The sequence below is a fragment of the Haemaphysalis longicornis genome, unplaced genomic scaffold (genome assembly GCF_048455015.1).
Source record: "Haemaphysalis longicornis isolate Haplotype H1 unplaced genomic scaffold, Haemaphysalis longicornis Haplotype H1 scaffold_1, whole genome shotgun sequence".
Lineage (NCBI taxonomy): Eukaryota > Metazoa > Arthropoda > Arachnida > Ixodida > Ixodidae > Haemaphysalis > Haemaphysalis longicornis.
Window position 1 is genome coordinate 350875776 of NW_027526203.1, and position 14160 is coordinate 350889935.

At 47.8% G+C, this 14160-nt stretch overlaps 1 protein-coding gene across 1 annotated transcript in view; it reads left to right on the forward strand.

Moving 5' to 3' along the window:
- Nucleotides 1-6383: 6383 nt before the first annotated feature.
- The window catches only part of LOC144154533 (protein phosphatase 1 regulatory subunit 3C-like), a 17540-nt gene continuing 9763 nt past the window's right edge, over nt 6384-14160 (forward strand). Inside the window, exons 1-2 of the mRNA XM_077685854.1 lie at nt 6384-6977; nt 12938-13206. Coding sequence (XP_077541980.1) covers nt 6695-6977; nt 12938-13206 — 552 coding nt within the window. The 5' untranslated portion in view covers nt 6384-6694. The remainder of the gene's footprint in view (nt 6978-12937; nt 13207-14160) is intronic.

Here is a 14160-nt window from a genome sequence, read left to right on the forward strand (position 1 = left end):
GATTGCTTCGCTAAGGTCATTGGTGTTGTGGCACATCTGTAGGGCTTGGCAGTAAAAACTATTTTCAGTTTTTATGTGTTGACGGTGCTCGTGTTGAAAACATTTCATTCCGTTTACTGTTGTTTTTTGGTGATTGTTTTCCATTCCAAAAAATCATGCCTTTATGAATGTTGTTTTGCTTTGAAATGTTTACAAAAGGTTACAATTTTGTCTGTGCACCTTGTGAACTGGTTGTTGCAAGTACTTGTTCATTATCTGTTTGAAGGAACTAAGGATCAAAGCTTGCATAGGAACCAAGAAAATAAGATACCAATGTTGGCGTTTGGAAATTCTTGCTGTAAGTTTATGTGTAATAATTGTAGAAGTTCATTTGTAATATCAGCAGCTTGTGTCAGTGATTTCCACATGCATACCTCTCCATAAAAAGTAAAATGATTGTATTTTTTAATGGCAATAGTTAGCGGCGGTTTTCTTTTGCCCATACCTTACTACCTTTTGATCAAAACACTGATAAAAAACTGAGCAAATTATGTTATTATTTAAACAATTGCATAGTAAACTGTAGTAGAACATTATTCTCTGCTGTAAAAATATTTCAAAGGCCACAGTAGAACCCCGATTATATGACTATCTTGGGACCGTGAAAAAGGGTCGTAAAATGTGGGGGCGTCGTAAAATCTGAACAACAACAATTATGCCTATTTAGTTCCGCACAATTGATTTGGAAGAAACTTCAATGTAAACCATAAATTAATGCTTTGCACGGCTCGCAAACTCAAATGAATAAAAAAAGCAATGTGAAAAGAATAATGCAGTGCAGTTGCCAATCATACTGTATTAAAACAAACCTTGTACCGCTGTCCTCTGCTGCGATTCCCGCCAGCCAGTGCGAATTATGCCACACGATCACGACAAACTCATGTGGTAGCCTAAGTCTGTCAGCGTAACCTCTTTGGCGATTCAGTGCTGTGTGGGAGAAATGGACACCTGCACACTGCCCCTGCGACCGCTGCGCAACAACAGGAGACACCAGCGAGGAGAGGGGAAAGCTATTGTGCAGAGGAGCGGGTGGCTGCTGGAGGAGAGAGAAACGAAAGATGGGATGGAGAAGAAAGCTATGCCGGATAGAACCAACTGAGCGGCTCAAGGTCCACGGAACAGGCCCACGGCACTTTCGTTTCATCTGCCGGTCGGTCGCGTGCTTCGCATGGGGCGTCAGATAAAGCGGGTCAGGCATGAAATTGCATCAGATAACCGAGGTTTTTAATGCATTGTTCCTACAGGGACTTCGCTGGGACTCAACTAGTTTGTCGTAAAGTCTGGGTTGTCGTAAAACCCGGGCACATATAATCGGGGTTCCACTGTATTTAAAAGCTGATGTTTTTTACATAACGGGACCATGGAAATTCTACAAATTGCATCAAATTGTCCCACTTCTGGATTTGAAACACTAAAACTTGGGCAAGTTGGTTTGACGAAATGAATACAATCTTTAATGAACAACAGGTTGTTGGGGCACCCACCCAGTGGAGGGGATTAGAAGATTTGTTTCACCTGTTTACACTGTCTCTCATGCCCCTCATGCTGGCTTGTACCAGTGTAGATTGCAGACTATCTCAGCTGCCTTATTTGTTTATGCTATGAAGGGACCCTGAAGTAAGGTGGTGTGACCCTCACTTGTAATTAAGAGTGAGATTTGAACCCCAATCTAATGGGTTCTAAGCCTGCCCCCTCCAAGAAGCATTAATGGAAAACTTTTCGACGTTAAAAATCATGAAAAAGTGAAAACAGCGTGTAGATATGCCTTACGTTGAATTCTGCTGGTCAATCCAGAGCAGCAGCAAGATCCGTGAAAGAACAACAATGAACAACAATCGAACAGTAAAACACAGTCAGTTCCCACCAAGTCCTAGGTTTTTCACGAGAGCAATATGGAGTGCTTCACAGCGGAGAAAATTGATCTCAGATGACCAGTGAAACATGAATAACTCATCATAGATAAAAATATTTGCTCTAGGTCAATCTGTGTAATTTGTATAAGATGAGGAATGTTAGCATACGTGCTTTCATTTGCACGAAATACATATCTGGCAACTGTTGGCGCGTTCATGTTTAATTGCTTCATGTCACTGTGTCGTCGCACCTTGTGACAAGTTGCACTACATCAGGAAGAAGGGTTATAAAAAAAGGAAAATAAATTTCTTTTTTCATTGTTAATTTCCAAGCAGAAAAAAGACCCTGCCTTGTGTTACCAAGAAATTCTAACAGAGTTGCAAAATGTCCAATCATTGATCCTTTCATTGCTGTTGCTACATTCTCACTGTTGCTACATCAATTTTAAGAAGCTTCTGTCATCTGCAAGGAGGTTTTACATTCTTTTAGTGAATATTTACATTAGGATTTACATTCTTTTAGTGAATATTTGTGAAAGGATTCTTTGCCACTTCTTGAGCCTGATGTACATGTACATGGAAGGAGAATGCAAAGCAATGTACATGGAGTGAGAGTGAAAGCCTACTTTAGCTTTGTATATATTATTTAGTGGAAATCACGTAATTTTTGTATAATAAAATGCCATTTTGTTCCCAAACAGTCATCTTTATAACCATGTGTTGACTACTTTAGGCTCCTAAGTGTGAGCCATTGCCAGTTCACAGTGCACCTGAGTCATGGTGCAAGAGCTTGTTTAAGGCTCAGTTTCGCTTGGCGAACCGCTAAACAATTGCAAACAATGCCAAACAGCAAAGGACAGATGTGGCCCCATCTTTAATGACCTTTACATTACACTAAGACGTGTAACGCTAATGATGATGGCCTTTCAGATCATATTAAATATAGAAGTCGTGCTTACAGTACAGCTGTGCGGTTGCATTTTCCTTAAAAAAAATGTGTCCTAAAAACCACAAATTTTGTACCCTTCCCAGTAATTGGGGGGGGGGGGGGGGGGGTAGCGACGGTTTGCTTGGGTCCCCCCTTCCACGTATGCACACCTATGCAAGGTACATTGTAGCCTATATACTAGAAATTTCGAGAGCAGTTCAGTACTGTATGTGGTACAGTTCTAAACTTGGTGCTTTAGATTTATGACTGCACGGTGACTAGCGGTAAGCTTGTTAAAAATGGTTCACGATGGGCTCATTTCTTCATATAATCAACTGCTACTAATTATGTAACACTGGTGTTCAAACGTGCGGTTTCTGTGCTGTCGTCGTAGTTTGACCCCAGACACTACATTCACTATCATTAGTGACAAATGCAAGGTCAGCACGTGCCAAGGTTACATCACCTGTTAAGGCAGAAAGCTGGGCTAGTTGGTTATCTGACTGCATTTTACTAGTGAAGTGTCCTGTGTACTTTTTCTTCGTCCGCGTCTGTATTTCGCTAGTAAAATGCAGGTATATCACCTGTGCCAAGGCATGTGTGGTGTAACAGGGTTTGAAACAAGGTGATGGCGTTTTGGCGCTTACCAGTATTGCAGTGGCCATAGCATTGTAAGGGACTGTTTAGGAACTGGAGAAACAGTTAGCTACTTACTGACAGCCAGGTCCAGACACCACTTGGGAATTAGAGGACGGGGGAGGGGGGCAGATGCTATTGAGCATGATCAGGAAGTGGGACTGTATACTTGGGAGTGCTACTGCCCCCATTACTCCCCCTCTGGGCTGGATGGGGCTAGCACTTTGCTTGTAAAAGTACTGGGTTGTACTAAGCTGTTGCGGTTGGATGCGTACCCATTCTCGCGGTGTTCCTGCCTTTTCCAGGTTCTGTTGCTCTAGACATGCATTCTCATTGCTGACGCACTTGAAAAGAAAATCGTAATCGTACATTTCGCCCATGCATCCTGATGATGGCAGTGAAGAAAACGGGCATAGTGACCTGACACTGTTTCGGAAATGTGCTGCTAGGGGGAATTTAGTGGTGCTCATGCAGGCTGCCATCACGATGTAATTAACTCTTGCACTGTATGGGAACACGGTACACATATGGAGGGTTATGAGGCAACGAAATGCTTTGAAAATGGCACGAAAATAAAACATCTTGCTGCTCACTATGCAGGCCTAGGCCTCGTGTGCAGATGGTACTGTCAGTTGCTGGCAAATCCAGGAGTGGTGCCCTGCATCTACGTGGCACCCTGGATGTCCTGGCCTACCAAGCAAATCTCTCCCAAAGAAACCTCAGCTGCTTCGTGTTTTTTTTTTTTTTTTTTTTTCAGAAAAAAGAAAAGAGATATTCTGAGAGAAAAAAAAATGTTCTAAAGCAGCACACCAGTAATCACTGCCACTCCTTAACTGTCAGTGCTTGTACAGGAAGCATTTACACACTTGTACACCACATCGCTCGCTTTTTTTCTAGTAGGGTCAATGGGCAGCGACCACAGCACAGTGTACTACAGTGATGCGTTTAGACCCATGTCAAAGAGGAAGGCTCAGTGCATTACCTTCACTTTTGCTTGAAACTGAATGGCATTCGTGCCACAGCCAGGTACCTTCTCTGAGGTAGGAGAGTGGATGTTCAAGCTAGCAACGTACCCCGCCCTTTTGGATAGCAGCGTTCCTTGCTTCTCAGGTGTGCAGAATGTGAGTGCCACCTCCATCCTCCCCTTCTCATATTACCAGCAGCTTCCTCTTTTTCCTTAAAGTCTCGGAAAAGTCGCTTAGAGCTTGTAACTCCTCCCAACTGATTCCAGATTGTTACTGCATAAAATAGGATTATTCGCTCTTGGGAATGGTCGCCTATCATGGGTGGTTTAGCTGAGGACGGCCTCGATCTCAGAATCGCCACACCTCCTGACCAGACTGACTGTTCCCTATTCTAATGCCTCTCTTCACCTAGGCCTCGGGCCCTCTGCTTTATAAAAGGTTCTGTGACTAAATGGGACTCTGGTTATGAGCCCCGGGCTCGACGCGGATAGTTCGCAGAAAAACAGAGAGAGAGAGAGAGAACATCTTTATTGGCCGGCTAAATTAGTCGCAGATACCAGCCTCCTGTAGGGGAGGCAGCATCTATGACTGCTGGCGTTGAAGGGCCTCCATCGCGAACTGGACGGCTCCCCGTTGGGAGTCTAAGTCTTCCTTGCCCACCGCACAAGCAAGATGGGGTGGAAGCGCGTCTGTTGGGTCCGGAGTCACAGCACATGTCCATAGCATGTGCGCCATAGTAGCGCGACTAGCACTGCACAGCACACACACGTCACTCGGCTGTAGTTCGGGGTGGACGTGTTTCGCCCATACAGGGGTCCACGTCGCACGCACTTGTAATTGTCTGAACAGTACTGCCTCTTGCCTAGAGAGGTTCGAGTGAGGCCCAGGGTATCGTCTCCGGGAGTCCCGGAAGCACTTCAGTACCTCCCCGTACGTAGTAATCGGGTTGAAGTCTTCACCTTCGTTGTCGTGATCGTTCACTGGAGCAGGGGAGACCGAGCCGGCGTTGCGTCTAGTGAGCGCACTCGCCATCCGGTCCGCGTCCTCGTTGCGGTTCGTTTCGGGTCCCACTGTGCCCATGTGGGCTGGGAACCACTTGATGCACACCGTTGTCTGTGATGACCGTAGGGCCCCGCACACCCTCACAACACTCGGGTGCACCTTGTTCTCGGCGAAACGCAGGACGGCCGTCCGGGAGTCGCTGAGGACGGTGGTGCAGTTAGGGTTGGAGAGAGCCAGCGCGATGGCCAGCTCTTCCGCTTGTTCAGTGGATGATGCCACGATGCTGCCGGCCGTGTAGAGCTCACCGGTGGTGGCTGCGACGACGGCGGCGGCGTACGTGTTCTTGCGGTCCGGGTACCTGGCCACGTCCACGTAGAAGGCCCCGGTGTCGTTGGAGTGAGTGGTTGTAAGTGCCCGCGCTCGAGCGAGCCGTCTTTCGTTGTTCTCCCCTGGACTCATGTGACCGGATTGCGTTTCGAACAGCCCGCGATGAGTCCGGGACTCCGGGCTAAGGTGGCTATCCGGGCTGATAGTTGAAGCATGTTGCTAGCATGAAGCATGCTAGTAACTCATAAGAGTTGAAGAGCCTGTTGGAACATAACTTTGAGAGTAGAGGACAGCGCAATGAACGGGACGATAAAGCCCCTCTATTTTACGGGACGATGCGAACAGGCGATAAACACAAGCGCTTGTGTTTGTCTTCGCTTCTTCCCTCTACGCCTCTACCACAGAACAGGGAGGATCCTCTACTCTTATAGCAACTCATGTTCGTCGCTCGCGTGATTCAAATTTGGCGCTACATCTGCCCAAATCTTTGCCATGGTCTCCAAAAAAATAGTTACTTTACTCTTTTTTTTTTTGCTGCAACACAAAGTTTGCTGCTGTGCTTTATTGCAAAAACTAATATACTTATTTTTAAAATTTACGATCCTTAAGTAGCCGCTGCAATCCATAGCTGTAGCCAAATGGTGATAGGAGTATGGTGGGAGTGGCTGCTAGCTGTGCTGGCCTTGAACGTTTCTAGCGGCTGGCAAAACACATCAGGGCAGGCTACTGATACAAGAAGCCGCCAGGTGCTAGGTGGGAAACTTTGCGCAAGACCCTCAAAATTGTCAGTATAGAATCGGCGCTCTCACTTGGAGACACTCCGAGCAGGCGGCCCGCGGTGTCAACACACGCTGTCGTCACGACGGGCCATGACCTCACTTACCGGCTTCGTTGCTGCGACTCCTCGTCGGCGCGGGCCCTGAGAGAAAGTGCCATGCGCGTCAATGTCCCTGCGAATTGGCACTGCTCGAGGCAGTGCTGCGGCGATGTCAAAAACGCGCGCTCTGCCTCAGGGCGAACGACGCGAGTTCGCGAATGTCCTGAACACCGACGACGCAGACACCATTTACCGTTACCTTCCAAGAAACCTGTCGTCGTGCCAGATGTGCGCTGAAGTAGAGGATCAGCATTTAGAGCGCAAGATGAAGCTCCTCGCAGGGTTTCTTAAGCGAGAATCACTGGACTGTAACGACGATGAAGTGCTTAGCATGAAGCCTGCGCCCGTCGGTAAGAGAACGTCGTCCTCCACAAGTTTATTCAATGGTCTTGCTGCCGCGGTGACATACTTGAGTAACATAAAGTATGTATATGGTCTGGGTATTAGCGCTTTGATGGTATTGCAAGCTGCATTTGAGCTCTACTTTGACGCGCGCAGGCAGGCCTAGCTTTTATTTTTCTCGTGATGTTTCAATAAACTTACAGATAAGCAACCCTGGACGTCTCCTCACTTAATGAGGTGCGCTGCGTGAAGTGAATAAGTGTGAATTAGGCAAGATGTTATCAGAAGGGTGACCGTAATGACCGTGGTAAAAAACGGGACACCCAAACATTTGGGGAGTATGAAGAGCGAAACGCAGGAGCGGGAGAGAAGAAGCTTCTGATTGAATACATAAATGTCGTTCCAATTATCGCTCTATCAATCAATTACTTGTGGACACACACACACAAAAAGATCACGGCCCAGCTCTGCGGTCAGGCTAAATTTTCTCATGGCAATCGAATAACGCCAGAAGAAAAATTATTTGTTGCGTTGTCAAAGGACATGTTTATGTTCAATAAAGTTTACGGATCTAAGGATTGCCAATTTCTGTGAATAACCCTTCAGCCTTGAAGCCTGTAGGCTATTTTATTTGTTTGAGGGGTTAATAACGACCTAATTATCGGGGAAACGCGCACGTTAAGAATGCCGGGTGGGGATGCTGGAGAGAAATTGCCCAAAGTAGCAGCGCCGTGGTCCACAAACCTTTGCATATTACTGTACGTAGCGAGCACGAAGCTTCAGTTTCTCATCATTCCAACGATTTAAGACAGGATGCTCGGTCACCCTATAAATCAAACTCAAGCACTTGCAGGACCGTTGCCTAATGTCGCTTTATTTGGCGCCGTCGCGCCTGGCCCGTGTGCGCAGGAAACTCCCACTTGTTCTCGCCTCGCCGAGTAATGCAAACGTTGAACGGGAAGAAACGTGCACTGCCCTGGTGTCTTATCATCAATGGAATCCTAGCAACGGGCAGTAGGCGATCTTTTACAGCGCCAGCTGGTAGACTGACACCACCGGCCTCTCTCCCTTTCATCGGCGCTGGAAACGATCAGTTTGATAGTCGTCGTCTTCTCGAGGAATTGGCCATGAAGCCCGATGTAAAACAGCGTATAACTGCCGGCAATGCCTTCATCAATGTGGGGACAGTTGTCGACGTTCCATCAGCCGCGCGAGAGGGGGAGAGAGAAAGAGAGAGAGATTTTATTGTGTTGTGAGCAGGAGGATGGTGTGAAAAGGGCTTTGCGGCAAAGCGAACTTTAGTTCGAAGAAAACGAATAGCGCAAGCTTGGATGGGACGTAGAAAAGGGACATACTAGTTTGCGCTATTTGTTTTCTTCAGACTAATGTATATCTGAAAGCCAACTGGAAGCGCACAAACATTTAGTTCCGTGTAGTCGCGCAGAGGCGACGGCAAGGGCGCTGCAAGGTCACTCTGTCCCGAACAGGGCCCATTATGGCCGCAGATAAGTACATACACGCGTCTGCTGAATCGCCATTGAAGAACAAGAGTAAATAAGATTCTGTCCTGCTTAGGCGGCTGCCGGGTCATTTCACTGCGATCGATAGAGTGTGATGCAACTTTGCACGTTGTTGGCGAATTTAAGTCAGCATTTTTTTTGTTTTGTCTTGTACGCAAAGTGAATAACACGTTCAATGAACCTATAACATTCGGTCTTGGACGCCCATTTTTGCCTTCTGTGCTTTTCGAGCAATTTCTGGATAGCCTCACGGGTGAAAAATATCACCTGGATAGCGACCGCGCTAAAGACGAACCAAAATCCACCGCCCTGTCCTTCGCGCCGTCAGCATCAAGACAGCCGTATTAATTCGCCAAATTATCTATACAGGCTCTAGGGTTGCCACCTGGCCGTTTCCCGACCGGAAAGGCCGGTTTGTGCACGTACCCTGATACCGACAGGCATTTGCCGTTTTTTTTTTTTTTTTTTTTTTTTTTTTTTTTTTTGTGGTGACAGACCAAATCATTGAAATCAACTGTCCAAACCGTGCCAGTCCTACTGCTGTCTGCTGCGACCTCTGCTTTGTGCGCTGGTGTTTTTTAGTCCTACTGTCCACTGCGTACCACTATATGTCCCGTTGTGTCCCCACCCCACTCTTAGAAAAAGAAGGGCATAAGCACCAGTTCGACACGTTTTATGTATAAATCTCCCTCCATACCGCTCCCCCAATTGATTGTCAGAATTTAATCGTTCCCTTCATCTACCCTGCTGCAGGCTTTGTTGTTGTTACTTTAAGGCGAAAAGTGGCAATTCTGCATCCGGAAGACGTATCAAAAGTAAAATGCAATTGAAGAGTCCCGGCTTCGGCATCATTTGTTATGTTGCTTCCCCCTTTTATTTGTTTTCCCCCAATTTGCACATTGCGAGCTCAACTGCGACTGACGTGCCCCCCAGCCGGTTTTCTTTTCAGTGAAAAGTGGCAACCGTACGCACAGCTGAAAATATACCCTTCTAGATTTTTTTTCACCGCGTTCCTGATAAAAAGGGGTATTACTGAAATAAGCAAAGTTACACCCAAAGTAACAAAGCTCTATACTGGAAGTATGAAGCTGTATACCTGGGAGCAATGGCTCTCAACGGCCTCACAACAATAGCGCCAATCGTATGCCCGTCCAAAGACGCTATACGAGAGCCATAAACAAGAAGCTCCTGCGGTTCTTTTCGCACCTGGCAGGGAATCCCCGAAAAGGCTCGACTTTGAAATGTTCGAAAGGAGGAGCGGGCTTTCTTAGGACACTGATCAGATCAAAATAATTGCTCTTTAAATGTGAGATTTTGAGCTCGTAAGCACACCCAGGGCGCATGCACTGACGTTGGTGCCCGTGAATGCCCCAGATGTACACCCCTTCCTTGTGCACATGTCGATGGGCTTTGTTTGGAAGCCGACGAAAGTCAGTCTCGCTGCTTATTATGTCGACCGTGTAGCGCTGCGTGTAATACAACGTCCTTTTCATGTAAAGCCGTCCTGAAAGCTTCCTGTGCGCCATTTCGACGAGAAAATGCCGAATCTGCCGAGAAAATGCCGAATAGTTAACACACCTGTACGACGCGCTCTCGCTGATTCGCGGTACTTAGTGGTGCTTATAAAATTCCCATTGGCTGCTAATTAACGGCTTCTGTGAGTCTACTTCGCCGCAACGCACTTGACTGTCTTGACTGCCAGCAACGGAGCTGTGCCGCCGGTGCGGCTCACTCGGATCCACTCGCCATTCGTTGTGGTTTGCGTTTGCCAAAGATTGTTTCACTGCTGTGGAAGCGTGCGCAGGGTGAAGGCCACTTCAACAGCAATAGCAACAAACAACAACAACGGGTTTTATTTCTGTTCAGCGTAGTACACTCTTGAAACCTCTCGTGGCTATGCTTTCGCCAGAACGCGCCTGACTGACGACATACCGCGACCAACAGAGTGCGTTCCTCTAATGACCAGTCGGGTGCCCTGTGGTGAAGCGAAGCCACCGGAGGTTGAAAGGAGTGGGCTACACGGAACAACAGTGCTTTTGTCTGGAGTGTGTGCGTGCGTGAGCGTGTGTCGGTGTGTGCGCGCATGCGTGCGAGCGCGAGCGCGCTTTGTGATGTTTTGTTCTGTTTTAAAGTGGGCTTTATCTCGAGCACGGAAGTAAAACAGTCACCGTCTGTATTAAGCTCCAAATAAAATAAAATGTATATATCTAGTTTCATTTTTAGTTTTTCAATCGCAGAAAAACCAAGGGTCATGGTACGTGCACCTGGCTAGATACCAAACCTTACACAAAGGTCCTCCTGAAAGCTCGTTAGACTGAGCCTGGGACCACTTATGCAGCAGAATTTGAAGGCGTAGACGAACCCGAATAACTTAGCGGACCCGATTCATTTCGGAAGGACCAAGTGGGAACCTTTGTGAGGTGGAGCCTGGGCATGCAGTAACGGCCAATGCATTCATTGTGCGCTGAAACGTTTTAGGCCGCTAGTGTTATGTAATCGTCATCGCCACGTGCACGTTGGAATAGACGTGTTTTCAGTCATTCCGTACGTGTACAAAAGCGGTGCATGCGCCTAGGGTATTTTTATGTTCTAACGTGACGAAATCCGTTAGATTCTCTCATAAGGCAAGTGCTGAAGGAAAATTTTCATTATAAAATTGGAGGGCCGCTATTAAAAGCTGAAAGCCGCGATTGAATAATAATAAGTAAGGACACAAATACATGGAAGATGCACTTTTGTAAAAAGAATCCTTTTAAATTGTGAATGGGAAAGGCTGCGGGGTGCTTGCGTCATTTTTGGCAGCCTGGCTGCGCGATGTTGGCAAAGGATGACGGGGGAAGCGGCGGGGAGAGAAAGCCTTTTTTTCGCGGCCTCTGCTGGCTTCCAATCGCGCGGCCAGATTTACCGCCAGCATGCAGTAAATGGCCGCTGGCGTCGACACAACGGAGTTTGGAAACCAGGTGGGACAGACAGTGGGCGCATGAATGGGCGGCGCCCCGTGGGCGTCCCTGGCTCTGTTAGTTGCAACAGATAAGTTGTAACTATAGATAGTGACAGTTGGTCTGTCCCGCATTGCGTCACCGTTATCCGCAATCTTTACCTCGCAAAGATGAGAGGCAGGCTTTGCTGGACCCCCCATTGCTGTGGGGATGCGTTACTTCCGATAAATTCGCACGAGAATCAGTCTGTGGAGCTATAAGAGAGAGAGAGAGAGAGAGAGAGAGAGAGAGAGAGAGAGAGAGAGAGAGAGAGAGAGAGAGAGAGAGATCTTTATTCGCCCAGTGGTACAGTAAGGAAGTATTTTTTAGGATGAAACCAAAAGCGGGGTAAAAAATGGAGACTCAAAGAAACACACAAAAAAGCTATTAAAACTTCCTTTATTGACGCGCTTGTGTTGACGCATATATGTGTTCCGGCCTCGTTCAGCCAATTTTAGATGGATGTAGAGAAAACGTGTTGCATTGTTACTACAACAGTCAGGTTGCGTAGCACCAGTGGTCTTTTAGTTGGCAAATTATTCATATTTTAACTTGCGTTGTGAAACACCGTGCAGGTATAGTTATAGAGGCTTTCCGCTGCTAAGCTTCCAACTGTGTGCTGTCTATAGCAGTGGAGTGCGTATCAGCTTATCATGCTGTCGTAGCCGATCTTTGACTGCTTATAGTAGTCACATATGCATAGTAGCAACGTTTTTCGATCCTCCGACAAAACGGCTTCATACCCCGGGAGATCTCGAGCAATTTCGCCCAAATGACAGACTGTTCAGGATAGACCTTTTGCAGAAAAGTGACGTACCGCATAGGGCAAGGATTCACATTGAATACGAACGCTGCAAAAATAGTTTAGGGAATTAGGCTAAATAATTTTTATTCAGTTCGTCGCCAAAAGCTACTCTGCAACTGATAGATTCCATGGTTCTGTAATCTGGAAGAATCGGGCACACGAAGCAACATGTAACCATCAGTAATGGCTGTGCGAAAATACTTAGCACAGCACTGAGATCTCCAGAGCATTTAGTTTCTAGGTAACTGTGATACTTGACAAAAGGTATACGGGAATAGTCTACTACATGTTTATCGCGTTGTCCGCAACAATTAAAATTACTTTCGACGAATGAATCCATCGAATCGCAAGCGCAATCGACAAAAAGCTGGCCCGGGTGCTTGAGATATGTTTCCGCACAGGGGAGGAGCGAAAAGCGTGCTCTGTCCTCGCCTTCTGTATCAGGATGGCAGAGTGACGGGCGCCGCAAATCTTCGCGCGTCGCCCTTGTGCGAGGCCGTACTGACCAGTAAGAAATTACCCATCGACACTCCCTTTTTCCCGCTGTACGCTCTCGGGAATCGGTTGAGCTGTTTTTTTTTTTTTTTTTTTTTTTTGCATAACCGCACCACGCATGCGAGCGGATGCCGTCAGACGAGTAGAGGGAGGTGTGCGTGTGTGTGCAGTGTCGGGCGGCGCGGTGCGTGGAATCCTTCGCCGGGGCCCACCGCAGAAGAACCCGGGGTGGAGCGAGCGGCGCCGCCGGGGCCGCCTGGTCACCTTCGCCGACGCCCTGGGCCTCGAGCTCGAGCACGTGCGTCTCCTCATGAGTCGGATCCGGACGCCCACCGTGTCGGCGGCGGCCCCGCAGCAGCCGGCGAGCGCGCCTGCCTTCGAGCTCGAGTTCACGCTGGCCAGCGGAGACGAGCTGCGCCAGCGCATCCTCCGGGACAAGGTCGGTTGGCGCCGATCGGCAGTCTTTCTCCCTTGATGGAAGATGCTCGAAGGAGGCACGCTGCGGCTACGTTGGCCGGAAATTAGAGTCGTTTTTCCCCACAAGGTGCCTGTCGTGCTGTTGCTGATGTGTACACGACTGGATGCCAAGTTATTCAAAACCTGTTTCCCTAGCGCACAAGATTCGATGCACAGCGTCGTGCCGGTACGGTGTCACGTGGAAGCGCTAACTAACCAAAGGTGCCGCCGCGACGCGCCGAAGCTGAGCGGACGGCGCTTCTCTTCCCCGGAGGTGCGAGAAAAAGCCGTCCAATAGCAGGATCTCTGCTTCGTGACGCACATGGGAGAATCGATTACGGACATGCGTTTAAATGGCACTGTCCAAAAGCACGCAGGAAAGGGTGGGATAGGGGCGACAAACTTTGCAACGAAAGTGTGAGATTTCCGCTGCGTGTACAAAAGTTATACTTGGCACAGGTGACGTTGAGCACCCAACCTAACGACTGCGCTTGTTCATTTAGTGGGAAGCGTTGCTTCTGTCCAATGCAGACATTTTACTCGACACCAATTAGCGGGCAAAAAGAACGCTCCCCTTCGCCACGCCTTCTGATGCAACCTGGAAAGGATATATCGAGCACGAATGCTTTACGATGGGCGCCCTGCCATCCTCGGCGCTGAACTTGTTTCTCTTGGGCGAAAATACGACACATCGTTGTTATTTGGAGCGGAGTGATTATGCCAATATCAGTTAAATTGAGTTGTGAAGAATCGCCATAGTTTTTGATGATGGTTGGATGTTAATGGCGCAAGGCCAACTAGGGCAAAGAGCGCCAATCGCCATAGTTTTTATGCCTTTATCGGACTAAATGGCGTTACCTGTCTTTCCCCTAGTGAGTGAGTGAGTGAGTGAGTGAGTGAGTGAGTGAGTGAGTGAGTGAGTGAGTGAGTGAGTGAG